Below are 20,979 nucleotides of genomic sequence, written 5' to 3' on the forward strand. Positions count from 1 at the left end.
AAGCCTTTCCCTGGAGCTGACACCCTGAATTTGGACTTCTAGCCTACTAAACCAAAACCAAAACCTTTGCCATCGAGTCGATTCCGACTCATAGGAACCCTATAGGACAGAGTAAGACTGCCCCATAGAGTTTCCAAGGAGCACCTGGTGGATTTGAGCTGCTGACCTTTTGGTTAGCAGCTGTAGCACTTAAGCACTATGCCACAAGGGTTTCTAGCCTACTGAACTGTGAGAAAATAAATTTCTCTTTGTTAAAGCCATCTACTTGTGGTATTTCTGTTACACCAGCACTAGATGACTAAGACAAGATATAAAAGATAGGAGCCAGCAGAGAGAGCTCATACCACCAAGAAAGCAGCGCTGGGAACAGACCACTTCCTACAGACCTTGGCTTCCTGTATAGAGAAGCTCCTAGTCCAGGGGAAGATTGATGACAAAGATATTCCTCCACAGTCGATACAGACAGAAAGCGTTCCCATGGAGCTGATGCTCTGAAATCAAACTTCTAGCCTACTAGACTGTGAGAGAAAAAACTTCTCTTTGTTGAAGCCATCCACTTGTGGTATTTGTTATACCAGCACTGTATAACTAAGACAAGGAGTGACCCTGTGGCAGCCACAACAGGTTGAGGGCTTTGTTTTGCTTTAATTCTGAAAGACGGCATGAAGAAGCTGGAAAAATAACCTCAAGATATGTGAAGCAGACCAGGACACTGCTAAGCTAATGCTCTGTAGGATCTTCAAGACTATGTACTTTGCTTAACTTTATAGTTTGCTGTTGCTCACAAAAAAGACCTTTTGTCCACAACAGTAGTGTGCAATGATAGGAACAATAAAAACCTTCTATTCCTTGTGGGAAAACCCTGGTGGTGTAGTGGTTAAGTGCTATGGCTGCTAACCAAAGGGTTGGCGGTTTGAATCCACCAGGCACCCTTTGGAAACTCTGACTTCCTGACTTCCATTGTCTCATTTGTGCTCCTGTGACCTTCTATTGAGTTGTCTGATTCAGAATTTTATTGTTAATATATTTTATTTGTAGTTTCTGCATTTGTATGATTTCCAGTAGCCTATTTATTCTGTTGTTTTGTTCTTGGATTGTTTTCCTGAATTCTTCTATTGCTTTGTCTGTGTGTTCCTTGGTTTGGTCTGTGTTTTCCCTAATCTCTTCTTGATCTCTTGGAGAGCTCTGTATATTAGTCTTCTGAATTCTGTATCAGGTAGTTCCATTGCCTTATCTCCCTCCAGAAAGTTTTCTGATTCTTTATTTTGGCCACTTGCTGTAACCATCTTGTCCTGCTTCTTTATGTGACTTGATATGGAGTGTTGTCTCTAAAGCATTAAGAAGTTAGTTATTGTATTTATTTATTTATTGCATTCTGAATTTTTGTTTTGTTTTGATGTATCCAAGTGGGCTGGGCATGTGTGCTACTTTGGTAATTAATCCGGTCAATTTGAAAATCTCACCTCTTTTCTCCAGGAGGTATGAGCAGCTACTAGGTGTGTGAGCCCAGGAGTCTTTCCACTGCTTTTGTGGGGCTGCTGAGGATGTAGGTTGAGTTTTTTATGAAGTGATAAATCTGTCCTGCTGATCACCTCACCATGGGAGCAGGGGTGTTCTCCCTGGTCATTGGGTTAGGTGTTCAACCACTTGCTTGGTTGGTTGAGGCTCAGGTGCCCAAGTTGTCAGTCACCAATTTTGTGCTGCGAAGACTCTCATCTACAGTCTTTGGCAGGAAGAGATGCGTGGTGGTGTTTGGAGCAACAGGTCTCTGGTTGCAGTTGGGGAAGAAGTACTCGGCAATGAAGGAGGCTGTCAGCTGCCCTCAGATACCAGGATGGAGGCATGCCCCTGTCTGCTAGAACACACAGTGAGAGAGGTAGTGCAGCCAGTCCTTGGGTGCCCAGTGCCATCGACTAGAGGTACTGGGCAACACCACTAGTCCTCAGACCCCCATCACGGGCAGCTGCATGGGGTGGATTGTACCACTAATGTCAAGCTCCCAGTGTGGGCAGTTGAGGTCACTTTTTAGGGGGAAGAACACTGTCAAATGCCCCAGGCCTACATCTCTGACTTGGCTGTTGCAGGTGAAAATGGACTTCAGCTAGGAACCCCACCCACTTTGTCCTAATGAGGGTATGCCATTCTGGGTCAGCCAGCACAGCACTGGTACAGGTGATTGCAGGGGGTGAAGGGCACTGCACGTCCATGGACCACCTAAGGCAGTGGCTGGGCTAAGGGGCATGTGCCTCAGGCCAATCCTGAAGCTGCTGGCTTGGAGGGTGATGCAGTGTTGAATGTCACAGATCTGCAGGTCCCGCTTGGCCTGGTCTCTGCCAGTGAAATGGGCTTCAGCTGGGATCTCTGCCTGCCTTATGCCAATGTGTGGCTGTTGTGCCCAGTAGGCAAGCAAGGCACTGGTGCTGGTGATCAGAGGGAGTGGAGGTCACTGCAGGACTGTGATACCCCTGTGTCCATGGCTGCGTGAAGGGGCGGGTGCCTCCAGACCAGGGCCATCTTAGGGGACATGATAGTGTTGTATGCCACTGGACTAGCATTGGAGTAGGTAAGGAGATAGAGGAGAGGGAGGGAGTGCTTCTTGGCCCATGGAGCGCTCGTTGGTATAGGGTTATAACATGCGTGTTGGGTTGGGAGCCTGCACTTAACCTTTCACAGGTCTGGTGTCACTCCAGTTTGGTTCTGGAGGTGCAGGCAGAGCCAATGCTGCTTAGCTGCACCAGATGGGGTGCATTTTGGCTTAGGATGCTGCTGTTTGCCTAGATATGTCCACACTATGAAGTTTCAGTTAGCAGATTGTCAGCAATCCAGTGATCTGTCATTTTCTGTTTTTGGTGTTTTTGAATTGTCATTCCTTCCACCTTTTGCTCAGTCCGAGTCTTAAGCTTTGTCTTCGATGCTTAGGGTTCCTAGATTGTCATATATATCCAATTAACTTGTTTTTTTCAGGTCTTTGTTGTGAGAGGAATGACAGGAAGTGTCTGACTATTCTGCTACCCTGGAGCCCCCTCCTCTATTTTTTTCTTTTCTTTATGTTCATGTGTAACCCATGTTGAAGGATGTAGTCTTTGACCTTCATCAGTAAATGCTTCTTCAACTTGTCTACATTTTTTGCTAACAAGGTTGTTTTATCTTCATATCACAGGTTGTTAATGAGTCTTCTTCCAATCTTGATGCCATGTTCTTCTTCAGATAGTCCAGCCTCTCTGATTATTTGTTCAGCATACAAATTGAATAAGTAAGATGAAAGGATACCACTAAGTCACACGACTTTTCCAATTTTAAACAAGGCAGTATCCTCTTGTTCTATTCAAATGACTGCCTCCTGATCTAGGTATAGGTTCTGCATGAGCACAATTAAGTGTTCTGGAAATCCAATTATTTGTAATGTTATCCGTAATTTGTTATAATCTGAATAGTCAAAAGCTTTCCATAGCTGTTACAACACAAGCTGATCTTTGTGGTAGTGACTGCTTTTGGCCAAGATCCTTCCGACATCAGAAGGGACATATGGGAAAAATTATATAAAGTATTCCTCACTGCAAGAGTAGTAGTTATATTAAGTGGGAGCTTTTTTGTTTTCCTCTACCCCTAGTGGTGCAAACATTTAAGCACTCCACTACTAGCCAAAAGGTTGGTGGTTCAAACCTACGCAGAGTTGTCTCGGAAGACTGGCATAGAGATCTGCTTCCAAAAGGTCACAGCCATGAAAGCCCTATTGGAGCAGTTCTACCCTGCAAACATGAGTTCAGCATGAGTCAGACTTGATTTGATGGCAACTAACAACAACAACAACCCCTGGGAACATTTTTCAGTGTCTAGAAAAAAAAATTTTTTTGTCACTACTGGATGTGGGGTTGCTACTTATATCAAGAGGGTAGTGTGCAAGGAAGCTATTAAACATCCTACAATGCACAGGACAGCCCCCTACAATAAAGAATTATTCAGCTTACATAGTTCTAACTATATATTTAATACACTTATCTATTGATTCATTCATCTCAGACATCTAGTAACTCATATGTTAAATCCCATATTGAATTCCGTGCCTTTCTCTTTCTTATTCTTCTCACTCTTTTTGGTGGAGTATATGCAGAAGCACTTTTCTCAGAAAAGATCCATTGGAGATAAAATGCTTGAACATTTGCATGTCTGAAAATACCTATATTTTGTCTTCATGCCTGAACGATAGTTGACTCTATATAGAGTAATAACCATATAGAATTATAAGCTGACTATCCTAATTTTGGGTGTTGTTCCTTTGCCTTGTAGCTACTTGTACTGAGACTACTACGTTATTACTCTCCATTCTTGGATATGACCTAATATTGGATAGTCTCACAACAACTCTAAAATACATACTGCATCACAGAAAGGTAAAGAAAGGATAACTGATGGGATGTGATACATAGGGGTGTGTGTGTGTGTGTGTGTGTGTGTACACTTAGGCCTGAGCCAAGAAGAATAAGGCCTGGACTGTCATGATGGCTGTGAAGATGGAGAAGAGGGGATTCACAGAAGTAATGCTGAGTCAATGGAGGGGGCAGATCTGAGTGGATTATTACGTGTGAGGCAGGAGAGGAGCTATATTAGGCAAAGGAATAGCCCCCCAAAAGGTAATCATGTCATGATCCCTGGAAGCCCAACACCCAAACAGCCATTTCATGATTAAAACCAACCCCAACTGAAGGGTGAGACTGTTGAATAATAACAACACACGTGGAGAATTGCACCGCAAGAAATTTACTGAAGCAAGACGTTGAAACCTTTACATTTTCCAGTGAAGATAGAGTAACCGTGGAAGGAGGGAGGAAGTATTGGATATTTTCTTTTTTTCCATCTACAGATCACATTTCATCATTATCTTCTCCTGAAATAGGCAAAAAAAAAAAAAAAAAAAAAAACAAGTTGAGGTCAGTCATGTTGATGTTAGATGTCAAGGAAAAATAGACTAACACTCACCATCAGATGTCAGTGGCATTTCTGCCAAAAAAAGGCATTTTGAAACTGCTCATGACAGACACCAGTGTTCATGGGAAACAGGGTGTAGACCTGGTTGTCCAATTACCACAAACAGTGCAAGTTAGGGAAGAACCTTTTCCAGTGTCAGGAAAACAAACCCTGAAGAAAACCAAGAGTGTGGCTCAGGTTTCTCAGGGATGAAGGAGGAGTTGGGTAGCTCAGAAATTCTTTTCTGTGATGTTCCTAGCCAGGGTCTCCAATTTCTTCTCCAATGGGGGCCCATTGGATGACATACCTGGGGCAGGTGGGAGAGGACTTTGGGAAGGGCTGCTTTCAGAATATACCCAGCCTCACAACCTAGTATTCTGCCCCAGTACAGATATGCTTCTCAGCACTTACAATACAGCTCCTATGGGCATTTGGAGCTGTACCTCATTGCCTACACCCAGAGGTTATTGTTGTCATCAAGTCACCCTTGACTCGTGTGTGACAGAGTAGAACTGTTCCATGAGGGTTATCTTGGCTGTAATCATTTACTGAAGCAGATTGCCAGGTATATTCTGTGGAACTTCTGGATCGATTCAAACCTCCAACCTTTAGGTTAGCAGCCGATTACAAACTGCTTGACTGAAAGACCCTTTAAAACATCTAATTTCTCGATAAAGACAAAATTCACATGTTTCAGCTTCACAGGAGCTGCATAGAGAAAGCAGGGAGGGTCCATGCCCACTGAACTTGATGACGGAGAGAGTTGAAGGGATGCAATGGAAAAGTGGGGTGGAAGGACAAGCAGTGGGCTCTTAGTTCTGCAGAACTGGCAGACAAATCCAGACAACCACCTCTCAGCTCTGACAAGCAGACTGTAATTCTCCTTGCTCCCATCTATCCTCCCCGTTTAACACTCCCAGCACCCACTATGAGATGTTCACAGTGAAGGTGTCCCCATGGGTGATGGGCTCCCTTTCAGGAATGCTCCCATGCAGGTGGGCAGCAGTGCTTTGGCCTTTCAGCACCCCTGTGTGGGGCCCTGGTAGTTCTTCTCTTCAGGACACTATGGGAAACATGGCTTCCAGAGAAGTGACCTGAGAAGTAGGGATATTTCCCAGATGCTCTGTGGAGCTTTAGTTTATTTCATCAGGTATTAGCGTAGCTGTGGGTCACCTATCAAGAAGTGAGGCAGGTGCCTCCACCTCCTGTGCACACCACAGAGCAACAAGCTAACCTCATTGCTCCATGATAAGACGATCAGAAGCCTCTGTGCATAACAATAAAAGAAATTACCAATGTATTCACAATAAGTTGTCTGCTTTCTAAGGACATCTCATCTGTGCATTTCTTCAATTCCAGCTTAGCCTGAACAACTTCTGAAGGTGGGTCATATGATTCAAGTAGTAACTTGAAGTCATATGGATTACCAACTAAGAAGGTTGTTGATTCGGCCACCACAGATGGACAAACCAGGGCGTTAGCTGGAATAGAAAAAAAAAAAAAAACAGTTTGTGTAAGGAAGGCAAATTTGTCCAATGGTTTCCTAAAAATCAGAACCAGACAGAAACCACAGGGAGTTTATGATCCAAAAGCGAAACTGTGCAGATGAAAAAGACCCTACAGGTTGTGACTTGCTCAAGATCACACAAAGTAGCAGAGATGTGACAGGAAATCAGGTTTTCTGATGCCTAATCACAGTGTAGAAACCCTGGTGGCATAGTGGTTAAGTGCTATGGCCGCTAACCAAAAGGTCGGCAGTTCGAATCCACCAGGTGCTCCTTGGGAACTCTATGGGGCAGTTCTACTCTGTCCTATAGGGTCGCTATGAGTTGGAGTCGACTCGAGGGCAGTGAGTTTTAGTTTTAATCACAGTGTGGGAGGAGAGGTTGTTTCTTTTTGTTTTTCCTTTCTTTTTCTAAGAACACTCTACTACTTTCCAAGACTTCTCAGATTTCCTGCAATTTGCTTTGCCTAGATGTGTAAAAAGCAGTCCCTGGGTGCTAACTGAAAGATTAGAGGTTCAAATCAATCTAGGGGCGCCTCGGAAGAAAGGCTTGGAACATTACTTCCAAAAACTCAGCCCTTGAAAACTCTATGGAGCACAGTTCTACTGTGACACACATGGGGTCGCCATGAGCTGGAATTGACTCGATGGCAACTGCTTTGATTGGTTAGATTTGAAAGATTTAAGTTATGTGTGCGAAGGAAGTAACACCTTGTTTGTCTTGGATATTACTGAGAAATCAATTTTAAGCGATCAAATTTTCAAGTGAATGGTAATGTCAAAATTTTACCAGAAGAGGGAGCTATGTAAGAAGCAGTGAGTTAATGTTGGAATAATTTGGAATCTAGAGAGAAAAAGAGAGAAGAAACCTGAAATTATTAAAATGTTGAAAGGTGGTATTTTGAGACTATGTGGCAGGAATTAGGATTCTGCCACTGAATGAAGACAGAGCTAAAAAATTGCTAATCAGTTTGATGCATCTGAAGTTTATACACAAAATTTTAATTGATCTTTATTTCTTTTTTTTAAATCTGCACTGATTATATAGAATCCCTTAGATAATGTGAGAGGTGGGAACTGGGTGGCTTATTCTTGCCCTCACTGGGCATTGTGGTGAGACCTGGAGTAACAACTTCTCTAAGTTTGGATTCTCCATCCCCCCAAGTCTGATGAAATCACCATGCCACCCTGCAAGTGTCCTTCTGGGCTCCCATATGACCCCTGGGCAGACTAAGTTAAACTAGGTGAAGAATTTGGAAAGAGAAAGATTAGTCATAACAAAGGAAAGAGGAGGAGGTTTAGAAAGTAAGATTTAAAGTGATAGACTCAAAGAAACTTGGATCGACACCAACGATGTGGAAAGCAGGCAAAAATATTTGTTGAATGAATGGCTAGAATTAATTCTAGAAAAGTAAAAATCTTGGCAGTAATAATTGTCCTAGTTCTACTAATATTACTAGTAGTACTTCTCAAAAACTTGTAACTACATTGAGTCCTGCTTTGAAGGATTGTTACTTGAAGGTTTTTTATTCAGAGAACACTTGCTTTTCTTGAACTAGAAGCTCTCCAAAGACCCTTCCAGCTGTATCGTTTTATAAGTCTTTGAATAGAATAGTTAAGAACCTGTAGGTTCGTCTGGCTCCTTAAAATCCTCAGGGCAGGAGAAGCTCTGATAACTATTACATATCTGCTTGGTATCTACAGCTAGACTCTTTAAATGCTTCTCATTCCATTCTCAGAAACTCTTTGTGGTAGAGTCAAAACCTGTGACAGAGAGGAGGCCGAGAAGGTTATGCATCTTGCCTCAGGTCAAACTGCTGGTAAGTGGAAAATCCATGACTCAATCCCAGACAACTTCATTCCTTCATGCTGCTTCCTAGACACAGATTAAAGTCAAGGAATGAGGCTTCATGTGGAAGAATTTCCTAAAATTTTCCTGTGATGATTTTCCTCTAAAAGGTCCTAGGTGTTGGGCTATTTATAAAATGAGACCTGGGCTTTTTTTGGGGGCTAGTTCAAGGAAATGATTTCTGTTTAAATCTGTTCCCCAGACCCCAAATAAATTTACTTAGATCTCAGGGAAGGGTACTTACCAGGGGACTGGTGCTAGAACTGTTTGGAAATGATACTCACCCTCGTAGCAGCAAAGGGCCAGAGTGACCGGCAAGAGAGAGATGGGCAGATGCATGCTGGCTTCTTTAGCTTTGTGCTTTCAGTTTCAACAAAGGACGAACGATGTAGAGCTCCACCTCAGGAGCCTGTGGAGCTCAGGGCTATTTGTACCCAGTGAGCCTGGCTGGTCCTGCCCCTACAGACAGGTGGCAGGTCACAAGGCCTGGCTTCCAGCCCCGCCATCCTCACTGAGGGCTAATATTATACATCACTGTCATGGTCTAGGCTTTTCCTCCTCCTTCCCCCAGGGTACTGTCAAGGAGCGCACACCCATTTGAAATCGGCTTTGTGCCTCCAGTTGAGCATTGAGGTCCCTCAGGAAATGGTTCCATTCCTAGGTTTGCCTCTGAGCCTTCTGATTATCTCTTTGTACTTTGTGTCAGCGCAGAAGCACAGGTGCACCCTGAAATCAGGAAAGTAGAATGTGGTGGGTGGGGATGTTAGGAAGCTGCACCTTGGTTATGGGAGAGCAACCCCATTTTGTGGGACCTTTTTTATAAGAGACCCCACTTTGCAGACTTCCAGTAAGTGTCTGAAAACCTGACCAGACATGTTTCATATGCATGATAGATAATCTAACAAGACCAGTCCTCTCCCTCAGCTTCCCTTTGGTCCTATTGTCTTAAAAACATCCCACTTTTGGAGATTTTACTTGAGGAAAACAACTCTCCTCCTGTCCTCTTGCTGAACTCACTTCTCTGCCAAAGTTTTTATTTGTGAGCTGGAATTGACAACACTGCAGAGATTCAATTTTTTAGTCCATTAATAGCAAGGCTAGCATAATGTCCAGCAAACTGCATCACATCTTAGTGCATCTGTGAGAATTAAATCATCCCTCAACACTGTTCCCAAGGAGCTGCTGGGGTGTGAGGTGGCCAGACAGCATCAGAGGGGTTCAGAGCTGCTGTGCATATTGGGTTCCAGCCAGAGATAATGAAGAAACAGATAAACAGAGGTGGGGGGGGGATGCAGGGGTAGTCTTGAGGGAGAGGAGAGAGAATCACCATCATCCCAAAACTTAGTCCTATGAGGCAAAGGTCAGACATATCTCCACTGCACAATATTTTTACCAATTGTGACACCAGCCACCCCTTCCATGGCACTGTCTACTCCTCTGCTGGATTTGATAATTGATTGTAATGGCCACACAGATCTCACAGGCCATAATCACAGTTCTGTGGCTTATTAGGGAAGTAATAGATTACAACTTGTGATCAAGATCAACTCTGGAGTAACAGGAACAACTCAGGATACAGTTCTTCAGTCAGGACATCTTCTTCATTTGTGCCTGCAGAAAGACCTCTACCACTGGGCCACACTCAGGCCTGGCCTCTGTCTTACTTGAGCAGGGGTTATAGTTCTTTACTCACGATAAGTGCCTGGAGGTACCCCATTCCACCAGGGAGCCTCCTGCCCAAATGCGCTCTGTTCTCTTGCTGCATGGGTCAGTGTGCCTAGCTCCACCATGTGCCCAGAGGCACCCAACTCCACCAGCCAACCTGCTGCCCAAAGACACTCAGTTCTCTCACTCCAGGGTTTGGCATGCCTGCTATAGCTGCCTCATTCTGTGGGCCAGGCAGTCCACTACATCTTCAAAACAAAACAAGAGTCTGGGACACAGTAAGCAAGCATACAATAAATAAATTGGAAACAACAGTCAATATCAAATCACAAAAAGAGGCAGACCATGATGGTTCTAGCAACTGATCAAAACAAGGAACCAGGAAACCTCCCAGAGGAAGATAAGATCTTGGAATTACCAGAGGTAGAATTCAAAAGATTAATATACAGAGCTCTTCAAGAGATCAGGAAGCAGATCATGCAAAACTCAGACCAAGCCAAGAAACATATGGGCAAAACATTAGAGGAATTCAGGAAAGCTATACAAGATTAAAGTGGCAAATTTAACAAGCTGCTAGAATCCATATGGAGACAGCAAGTAGAAATTCAGAAGATTAACAATAAAATTTCAGAATTAGACAACTCAATAGAAAGTCATAGGAGCAGAATTGAGGCAATGGAAGTCAGAATTAGTGAGATTGAAGATAAAGCACTTGACACCAATTTATTTGGGGAAAAATCAGGTAAAAGAATTTTAAAAACTGAAGAAATTCTGAGAATTATGTGGGACACTATCAAGAGAAATAAACTGTGAGTGATTGGAGCACCAGAACATGGTGAGATAACAGAAAATACAGAGAGGATTGTTGAAGATTTATCAGCAGAAAACTTCCCTGATATTCATGAAAGATGAGATGTCTATGAAAGAAGCTCATGGAGCCCCACAAAGAGTAGATCTCAAAAGAAAGTCACCAAGGCATATTATAATCAAACTTGCCAAAACCAAAATAGAGAATTTTAACAGTGGCTAGGGAAAAATGAAAAGTCACCTACAAAGGACAGCCAATAAGACTAAGCTGTAACTACTCAGTAGAAATCATACAAGGCAAGAAGGCAATGGGATGACATATATAAAGCCTTGAAGGAAAAAAAAAAATTGCCAGCCAAGAATTATACATCCAGCAAAACTGTTTGTCAAATATGAAGGTGAAATTAGGGCATTTCCAGATAAACAGAAGTTAAGGGAATTTATAAATCAAACCAAAGTTATAAGAAATACTAAAGGGAATCCTTCACCTAGAGACTCAATAATATAAGATAAAAACCCAAGATTAGAACACAGAACAGAACAATCAGATATCAATCCAGATAGGGAAAGCACAAAAATAAATCAAAACTAAAACACCGAAAGTAGGTAAATAGAGATGTCAATGTGTAAAAGGTGACAACATTAAAACAAAAAAAAGGGACTAAATAGTGTAGAGATTTCACATGGAGAGGAAGTTAAGGCAATATCAAGAAATAAAAGATTGGTTTAAACTTAGAAAAACAGAGGTAAAATTTATGGTAACCGCAAAAGAAACTGACAAACCTCCACATCAAAATAAAAGAGAAGAAAAACATAGAGACTCAGCAAATACAAAATCAACAACAATGAAAAAGATGAAAAGAAAATACACAAAGAAAAATGACTCAGCACAGAAAGCTAAGTGGAACAAAGAAACTGTCAACACTACACACACACACACACACAAAAAAAATCAAAATAACAGCACTAAACTCATAAAAAAAAAAAAATTTTTTTTTTATACCTGTCAATAATTACAATGAATGTAAATGGGCTAAATGCACCAATAAAGGGACAGAGAGTGCCAGAATGGATTAAAAAAACACTATCTGTCTATATGCTGCCTACAAGAGACACATCTTAGAATCAAAGACACAAACAAAAACTCAAAGGATGGAAAAAAGTTTATCAAGCAAACAACAATCAAAAAAGAGAAGTGGCAATATGAATCTCTGACAAAATAGACTTTAAGGCAAAATCCATCGCAAAGGATGACGGACATTATATAATGATTAAAGGGTCAATGCACCAGGAGGACATAACCATAAAAATATTATGCAACTAATGACAGAGCTCCAAAGTACATAAAACAAACTCTAACAGCACTGAAAAGAGAAATACACAGCTCCACAATAGTAATAGGAGACTTCAAAACACCCACCACTTTCAGTGAAGGAGAGAGCATCCAGAAAGAAGATCAATAAAGACACAAAAGATCTAAATGCTACAATCAACCAACTTGATTTCACAGACATATACAGAACACTCTATCTGACAGCAGCCAAGTATACTTTCTTTTCCAAAGCAGATGGAACAGTCTCCAGAAAAGATCACATATTAGACTACAAAACAAGCCTTAACAGAATCCAAAACATCAAAATATTACAAAACATCTCTTCTGCCCATTAAGCCATAAAAGTAGAAATCAATAACAGAAAAAGCAAGGGAAAAAAATCACCTACATGGAAACTGAACTACACCCTGCTCAAAAACTACTGAGTTATAGAAGAAATCAAGGATGGAATAAATAAATTCATAGAATCAAATGAGAATGAAACACATCTTACCAGAACCTTTGGGACACAGCAAAAGCAGTGTTCAGAGGTCAATTTATAGCAACAAATGCACACACCCAAAAACGAGAAAGGGCCAAAATCAAAACATTAAACCTACAACTTGAACAAATAGAGAGCAGCAAAAGAAGTCTTCAGGCATCAGAAAAAGGAAACAATAAAAGTTTGAGCAGAAATAAATGAAATAGAGAATAGAAAAACAATTGAGAGAGTTAACAAGACCAAAAGCTGGTTCTTTGAAAAGATCAACAAAATTGATAAACCATTGGCCAAGCTGACAAAAGAAAAACAGGAGAGGAAACAAATTGCCCAAATAAGAAATGAGACCAGGGGTATCATAACAGACTCAACTGAAATTAAAAGAATCATAACAGAATATTATGAAAAATTGTACTTCAACAAATTTGAAAACTAGAGGGAATGGACAAATTTCTAGAAACACACTACCTACCTAAACTAACAAAAACTGAGGTAGAAAAACTAAATAAATCTATAACAAAAGAAGAGATTGAAGAGGTAGTAAAAAGCAAAAACAAAACAAAACAAAAAACTCCCAACCAAAAAAAATCCCTGGCCCTGACTGCTTCACTGGAGAATTCTACCAAACATTCAGAGAAGAGTTAACACTGTACTACTAAAGGTATTTCAGAGCATAGAAAAGGATGGAATACTACCAAACTCATTCTATGAAGCCAGCGTAGCCCTGATACCAAAATGAGGTAAAGACACCACAAAAAAAGAAAATTACAGACCAATATCCCTCATGAACTTAGATGTACAAATCCTCAACAAAATTCTAGCCAATAGAATTCAACCACATATCGAAAAAATAATTCACCTTGACCAAGTGGGATTCATACCAGGTATGCAGGGGTGGTTCAACATTAGAAAAACAATCAATATAATCCATCACACAAATAAAACAAAAGACAAAAACCACATGATCATATCAATTGACGTAGAAAAGGCACTTGACAAAGTCCAACACCAATTCATGATAAAGATTCTCAGCAAAATAGAAATAGAAGGGAAATTCCTCAACATAATAAAGGGCATTTATAAAAGCCAACAGCCAACATCATCCTAAATGGAGAGAGTCTGAAAGCATTCCCCTTGAGAGCGGGAAACAGACAAGGATGCCCTTTATCACCACTCTTATTCAACATTGTGCTGGAGGTCCTAGCCAGAGCAATAAGGCAAGAAAAAGAAATAAAAGGCATCTAAATTGGTAAGAAAGAAGTAAAAGTATCCCTACTTGCAGATGATATGATCTTATGCACAGAAAACCTCAAAGAATCCACAAGAAAACTACTGGAACTAATAGAAGAGTTCAGCAGAGAATCAGGACACAAGATAAACATACAAAAATCAGTTGGATTCCTCTACACCAACAAAGAGAACTTTGAAAAGGAAATCACCAAATCAATACCATTTACAATAGCCCCCAGGAAGATGAAATACTTAGGAATAAACCTAACTAGAGATATAAAAGACCTATACAAAGAAAACTACAAGACACCACTCCAAGAAACCAAAAAAAGACCTACATAAGTGGAAAAACATACCATGCTCATAGATAGGAAGACTCAGCATTGTGAAAATGTCAGTTCTACCGAAAGTGATCTACAGATACAATGCAATCCCATTCCAAATTCCAATGAGATTTTTTAACAAGTTGGAGAAACAAATCACTGACTTCATATGAAAAGGGAAGAGGCCTTGGATAAGTAAAGCATTACTGAAGAAGAAGAACAAAGTGGGAGGCCTCACACTACCTGATTTCCGAACCTATTACACCACCACAGTAGTCAAAACAGCCTGGCTCTGGCACAACAACAGATACATAGACCAATGGAACAGAATTGAAAATCCAGACCTAAATTCATCCACCTACGAGCAGCTGATATTTAACAAAGGCCCCAAGTCCATCGAATGGAGAAAAGACAGTCTCTTTAACAAATGGTGCTGTCGTAACTGGATATCTGTCTGCAAAAAAAACGAAACAAGACTCATACTTCACACCATGTACAATAACTAACTCAAAATGGATCAAAAACCTAAATATAAAATCTGAAATGATAAAGATCATGGAAGAAAAAATACAGACAATGATAACCCAGTGCCATCGAGTTGATTCCAACTCATATCGACCCTATAGGATGGAGTAGAACTTCCCCATAGAGTTTCCAAGGAGCGCCTGGTGGATTTGAACTGCCATCCCTTTGGTTAGCAGCCATAGCACTTAACCACTACGCCACCAGGGTTTCCCCCGGACAATGATAAGAGCCCTAATATATGACATAGACAGAATACACACCATAACTAACAATGTACAAACACCAGAAGAGAAATTAGATAACTGCGAGCATCTAAAAAAATCAAACACTTATGCTCATCAAAAGACTTCACCAAAACAGAAAAAAGACAACCTACAGACTGCGAAAAAAAATTTGGCTACCACATATCTGAGAAGGGTCTATTCTCTAAAATCTACAAGACACTGTAACATCTCAACAACAAAAATACAAATAACCCAATTAAAATTTGGGCAAAGGATTTGAACAGACACTTCACCAAAAAATACATTCAGATGGCTAAGAGATACATGAGGAAATGCTCACGATCATTAGCCATTAGAAAAATGTAAATCGAAACCACAATGAGATACCATCTCACCCCAACAAGGCTAGCATTAATCCAAAAAACACAAAATAATAAATGTTAGAGAGGATGTGGAGAGAATGGGATATTTATGCACTGCTGGTAGGAATGTAAAATGGTACAACCACTTTGGAAATTGATTTGAAGCTTCCTTATAAAGCTAGAAATAGAAGTACCATATGATCCAGCAATACCACTCCTAGGAATATATCCTAAAGAAATAAGGCCAACACACGAATAGATATACACACCCATGCTCATAGCTGGGTGTTCATTGTGGCACTGTTCATGAGAGCAAAAAGATGGAAACAACCTAGATGCCCGTCAACAGATGAATGGATAAACAAACTGTGGTACATACACACAAGGGAGTATTACACAACAATAAAGAACAAAGATGAATCTGTGAAGCATCTCATAACATGGATGTATCTGAAGGGCATTATGCTGAGTGAAATAAGTCAATTACAAAAGGACAAATATTATATGATACCACTACTGTAAAAACTCACGAAAAGGTTTAGAAACAAAAAGAAACAATCTTTGATGGTTATGAAGGAGGGGAGTGGTGGGGATAGAAAAACACTTAATAGACAACAGACAAGTGATAAGTTTGGTGAAGGGTAAGACAGTACACAATACTAGGATAGCCAGCACAGCTTGTACAAGGCAAGGTTATGGAAGCTCTGTAGATACATCCAAATTCCCTGTGGGACTGAATTGCTGGGCTGAGGGTTGTGGAGACTGTGGTCTTGGGCAACATCTAGTTCAAATGGCATAACATAGTTTATAAAGAAAATTTTCTACGTTCTACTTTGGTAAGTAGCTTCTGGGGTCTTAAAACCCTGTGAATAACCATCTAGGATACTCCACTGGTCTCACGCCTTTTGGAGCAAGGAAGAATGAAGAATACTAAAGATACAAGGGAAAGAATAGTCCAAAGGACTAACGGACCACACCTACCATGGCCTCCACCAGACTCAGTCCAGTAAAACTAGATGGTGCCCAGCTACCACCACTGACTGCTCTGACAGGGATCACAATAGAGGGTCCCAGACAGAGTTGGAGAAAAATGTAGAACAAAATTCTAACTCAAAAAGACCAGGCTTGCTGGCCTGACATAGACTAGAGAAGCCCTGAGAGTATGGCCCCCGGACACACTTTCAGTTCAGTAATGAGGTCACTCCTGAAGTTCACACTTCAGCCAAAGATTGAACAGGGCCATGGAAAAAAAACAAGATTAAAGGGGCATACCAAACATGGGGCAAGGACTGGAAGACAGGAGGGAACAGGAAAGATAGTAATAGGGAACCCAGGGCTAAGAGTGTTGACATGTCATGGGGTTGTTAACCAAGGTCATAGAATAATGTGTGTACTAACTGTGTGATGAGAAACTAGTTTGTTCTGTAAACCTCTGTCTAAAGTACAAAAAAAAAAAAACAACACAATCATTAGCGATTAGAGAGATTCAAATCAAAATTACAATGAGATGTCATCTCACTTTGACATTACTGGCACTAAAAAAAAAAAAAACAGAAAATAACAAATGTAGACCAGGATGTGGAGAGATTGGAAGTCTTATTTACTGCTGGTGGGAATGTAAGCTGGTACAACCACTATGGAAAATGGCTAGAAATAGAAACACCATATGCAACAATCCCACTCCTAGGTATATAACCTAAAGAAATTAGAGCTGTGACACAAACAGATATATGCACACCCATGTTCATTGCAGCATTATTCACAATAGCAAAAAGGTGTAACCAACTTAAATGCCCGTCAACAGATAAATGGATTAACAAACTGGTACATACACGCAATGGAATACTATGCAACAAAAAAGAATAATGATGAATCTGTGAAACATCTCACAACATGCATGAATCTGGAGAGCATTATGCTGAGTGAAATAAGTCAATCACAAAAAGACAAATATTGTATGAGACAGTTTTTATAAAGTAACAACAAAAGGTTTACAAATAGGAAAACAAACAAAAAAAAAACTCTTCAATGATTACCAGGGATGGGAGGAGGGGGAAGAAGGGAAAATTATCAAAGAGATAGTAGACACGAGTAAATATTGGTAAAGAGAAAGGCAATACACAATGTGGGAGAAGTCAGCACGACATGACCAAGGCAAGAGAGGACACTGAGAGGAATGCAGGAATAAAGGACAACTAATTTTTTTTTTTTTAAGGTAACTACAGAGCCCTGAGGCACATGCCCCCTAGCCCAGCCACTGGCTTAGGGGTCTGTGAACTTGCAGTGCCCTTCACCCCCTGCAATCATCTGAACCAGTGCCTTGCTGGAAACCATACAAACACAGAAACTACAAATCCAAAATATTAACAGTAAAATTCTGAATCAGACAATAGAAGGTCACAGGAGCACAACTGAGACATTGGAAGTCAGTATGAGTGAAAGTGAAGACAAATCCCTTGACACCAATTTGTTAGAGGAATAATCAGAAAAAAAGAATGAAGAAAAATGAAAAAGCCTAAGAATTATGTGGAATACTATCAAGAGGAAAAATTTAGAGTAATCGGAGTTCCAGAACAGGTGTTCATTGGGGAAATAAGTGAAAACACAGAAAGACTTATTGAAGGTTTGCTGGCAGAAAACTAATATCATGAAGAGAAGAAGATACCTATCCAAGAAGCTCAATAAACTCCATACCAGATAGAGCCCAAAAGAGTGTCACACAACGACAGGGTTCCAAAATACATAAAATGAATTCTAACGGCATTAAAAAGAGAAATATACAGTTTCACAATAATACCAGGATACTTCAACACACCACTTTTCGTGAAGGACAGAACATCTAGAAAGGAGCTCAATAAAGATATGGAAGATCTGAAAGCTGCAATCCACCAACTAGTCCTCATAGACATATACAGAACATTCCACCCAACAGCAGCAAAATATACATTCTTTTGCAATGCACATGGAACATTCTCCACAATAGACCAGATTTAAGGCCACAAAGCAAGCCTTAACAAAATCCAAAACATCAAAATATTACAAAGCATCTCCTCTGATCATAATGCCATAAAAGTAGAAATCAATAACAGAAACAGCAGGAAAAAAAAAATCAAATACGTGGAAACTGAACAAAGCCTTGCTTAAAAACTACTGGGTAAACAGTACACAAAACATTATAAAGAATGTAGAAGAAAATCTAGATAACTGGGAGCTCTTAAAAATCAAACACCTATGCTTATCCAAAGACTTCACCACAGAGTAAAAAGATTACCTACAGACTGGGAAAAAGTTTTTAGCTATGACATTTCTGATCAGCACCTGATCCCTAAAATCTACATGATACTGCAAAAACTCAACTGCTAAAAGACCAATAACCCAATTAAAAAACGGGCAAAAGATATGACTAGACACTTCACTAAAGAAGACATTCGGGTAGCTGACAGATATATGAGGAAATGTTCACGATCATTAGCCTTTAGAGAAATGCAGATCAAAACTACAATGAGATTTCATCTCACTCCAACAAGGCTGGCATTAATCCAAAAAACACAAAATAATAAATGTTGGATAGGCTGTGGAGAGACTGAAACACTTATACACTGCTGGTGGGAATGTAAAATGGTACAACCACTTTGGAAATCGATTTGTTGCTTCCTTAAAAAGCTAGAAATAGAACTACCATACAATCCAGCAATCCCACTCCTTGGAATATATCCTAGAGAAATAACAGCCTCTACACGAACAGATACATGCACACCCATGTTCACTGCAGCACTGTTTACAAGAGCAAAAAGATGGAAGCAACCAAGGTGCCCATCAATGGATGAATGGATAAATAAATTATGGTATATTCACACAATGTAATACTACGTATCGAATAAAGAACAGTGAGGAACCTGTGAAACATTTCATAACATGGAGGAATCTGCAAGGCATTATGCTGAGTGAAAGTAGTCAGTTGCAAAAGGACAAATATTGTATAAGACCACTATTATAAGAACTTGAGAAATAGTTTCAACTGAGAAGAAAACATTCTTTCGTGGTTACAAAAGTGGGGAGGGAGGGAGGGTGGGAGAGGGGCATTCACTAATTAGATTGTAGATAAGAACTACTTTAGGTGAAGGGAAAGACAGCACACAATACAGGGGAGGTCAGCACAATTGGAATTAGCCAAAAGCAAAGAAGTTTCCTGAATAAACTGAATGCTTTGAAGGCCAGCGTAGCAAGGGCAGGGGTCTGGGGACCATGGTTTCAGGGGATATCTAGGTCAATTGGCATAATAAAATCTATTAAGAAAACATTCTGCATTCCACTTTGGAGAATGGCATCTGGGGTCTTGGGCGCTAGCAAGCAGCCATCTAAGATGCTTTGATTGGTCTCGGCCCACCTGGATCAGGGGAGAGTGAAGAACACCAAGGACACAAGGCAATTGCAAGCCCAGGAGGCGGAGGGGGCCGGATGGACTGGATACTGCATCATCCTGAGACCAGAGGAACTGGATGGTGCCTGGTTATGGCTGGTGGCTGCCCTGACAGGGAGCACAGCAGGGAGTCCCTGGGGGAGCAGGGGAGCAGTGGGATGCAGACCCCAGGTTCTCATAAGACCAGACTTAATGGTCTGACTGAGACTAGAAGGATCCAGGTGGTCATGGCCCCCAGACCTTCTGTTGGCCCAGGACAGGAACCATTCCCAAAGCCAACTCTTCAGACATGGATTGGACTGGACAATGGGTTGGAGAGGGATGCTGGTGAGGAGTGAGCTTCTTGGATCAGGTGGACACTTGAGACTATGTTGGCATCTCCTGCCTGGAGGGGAGATTAGAGGGTGGAAGGGGTTAGAAGCTGGTGAAATGGACACGAAAGGAGAGAGTGGAAGGAGAGAGCAGGCTGTCTCATTGGAGGTGAGAGTGGTTGGGAGTGTGTAGCAAGGTGTATATGGGTTTTTGTGTGAGAGACTGACTTGATTCGTAAACTTTCACTTAAAGCACAATAAAAATTATTAAAAAAAAACTACTGGGTAATAGAAGAAATCAAGAATGGAATAAAAAATTCATAGAATCAAATGAGAATGAAAACACACCTTACCAAAATGTTTGAGACACAGCAAAAGCAGTGCTTAGAGGTCAATTTATAGCAATGAACACACACAAGAAAAAAGGAAGAAAGGGCTAAAATAAAATATTAGCCCTACAGCTCAACCAAATAGAGAGTAGCAAAAGCAGCCCTCAGGCACCAGAAGAAAGGAAATAATAAAGATAAGAGCAGAAATAAAGGAAATAGAGAAAAGAAAAACAGTAGAAAGAACCAAGACCTACAGTTGGTTCTTGAAAAGATCAGCAAATCATCTGCCAAAATGACAAAAGAGAAACAGAGAGGAAGCAAATAAGCTGAATAAAAAATGAGATGGGTGATATCACAACAGACCAAACTGAAATTAAAAGGAGTCTAACACTAAACTATGAAAAATTGTACTCCAAATTTGAAAATCTGGAGGAAATGGACAGATTTCTAGAAACACATTTCTTACCTTAACTAATACAAACTGAGGTAGAAAAACAAAATCAGAACTACGATGAGATACTATCTCATCCCAACATAACTAGAACTAAAAGAAAAGAAAATAACAAATATTGGAGACTTTGCAGGGAGATTGGACCTCTTAAGCACTGCTGGTGGAACTACAAAATGGCACAACCACTTTGGAAAAAGATATGA

General features: G+C 40.7%; 1 protein-coding gene across 1 annotated transcript; it reads right to left on the minus strand.

Moving 5' to 3' along the window:
• Positions 1 to 1,666: 1,666 nt before the first annotated feature.
• LOC126080669 (secretoglobin family 1D member 2-like) lies at positions 1,667 to 8,657 on the minus strand. Its single transcript, XM_049891849.1, has 3 exons — positions 8,603 to 8,657; positions 6,259 to 6,446; positions 1,667 to 1,816 (listed from the first exon to the last, which is right to left on the minus strand). The coding sequence occupies exons 1-3, from the start codon at positions 8,655 to 8,657 to the stop codon at positions 1,667 to 1,669; spliced, it is 393 nt and encodes a 130-aa protein (XP_049747806.1).
• Between the last annotated feature and the right edge of the window lie 12,322 nt (positions 8,658 to 20,979).

The sequence above is a fragment of the Elephas maximus genome, chromosome 7 (genome assembly GCF_024166365.1).
Source record: "Elephas maximus indicus isolate mEleMax1 chromosome 7, mEleMax1 primary haplotype, whole genome shotgun sequence".
Lineage (NCBI taxonomy): Eukaryota > Metazoa > Chordata > Mammalia > Proboscidea > Elephantidae > Elephas > Elephas maximus.

Coding starts and splice junctions, on each gene's coding strand:
- LOC126080669 (XM_049891849.1), bottom strand. CDS start 8,657: ATGCATCTGCCCATCTCTCTCTTGCCGGTCACTCTGGCCCTTTGCTGC. Junction 6,447..8,602: donor GGCCCTTTGCTGCTACGAGG/GTGAGTATCATT, acceptor TTTCTATTCCAG/CTAACGCCCTGGTTTGTCCA. Junction 1,817..6,258: donor AACTTATTGTGAATACATTG/GTAATTTCTTTT, acceptor ATCTGAGGGCAG/CTGACAGCCTCCTTCATTGC.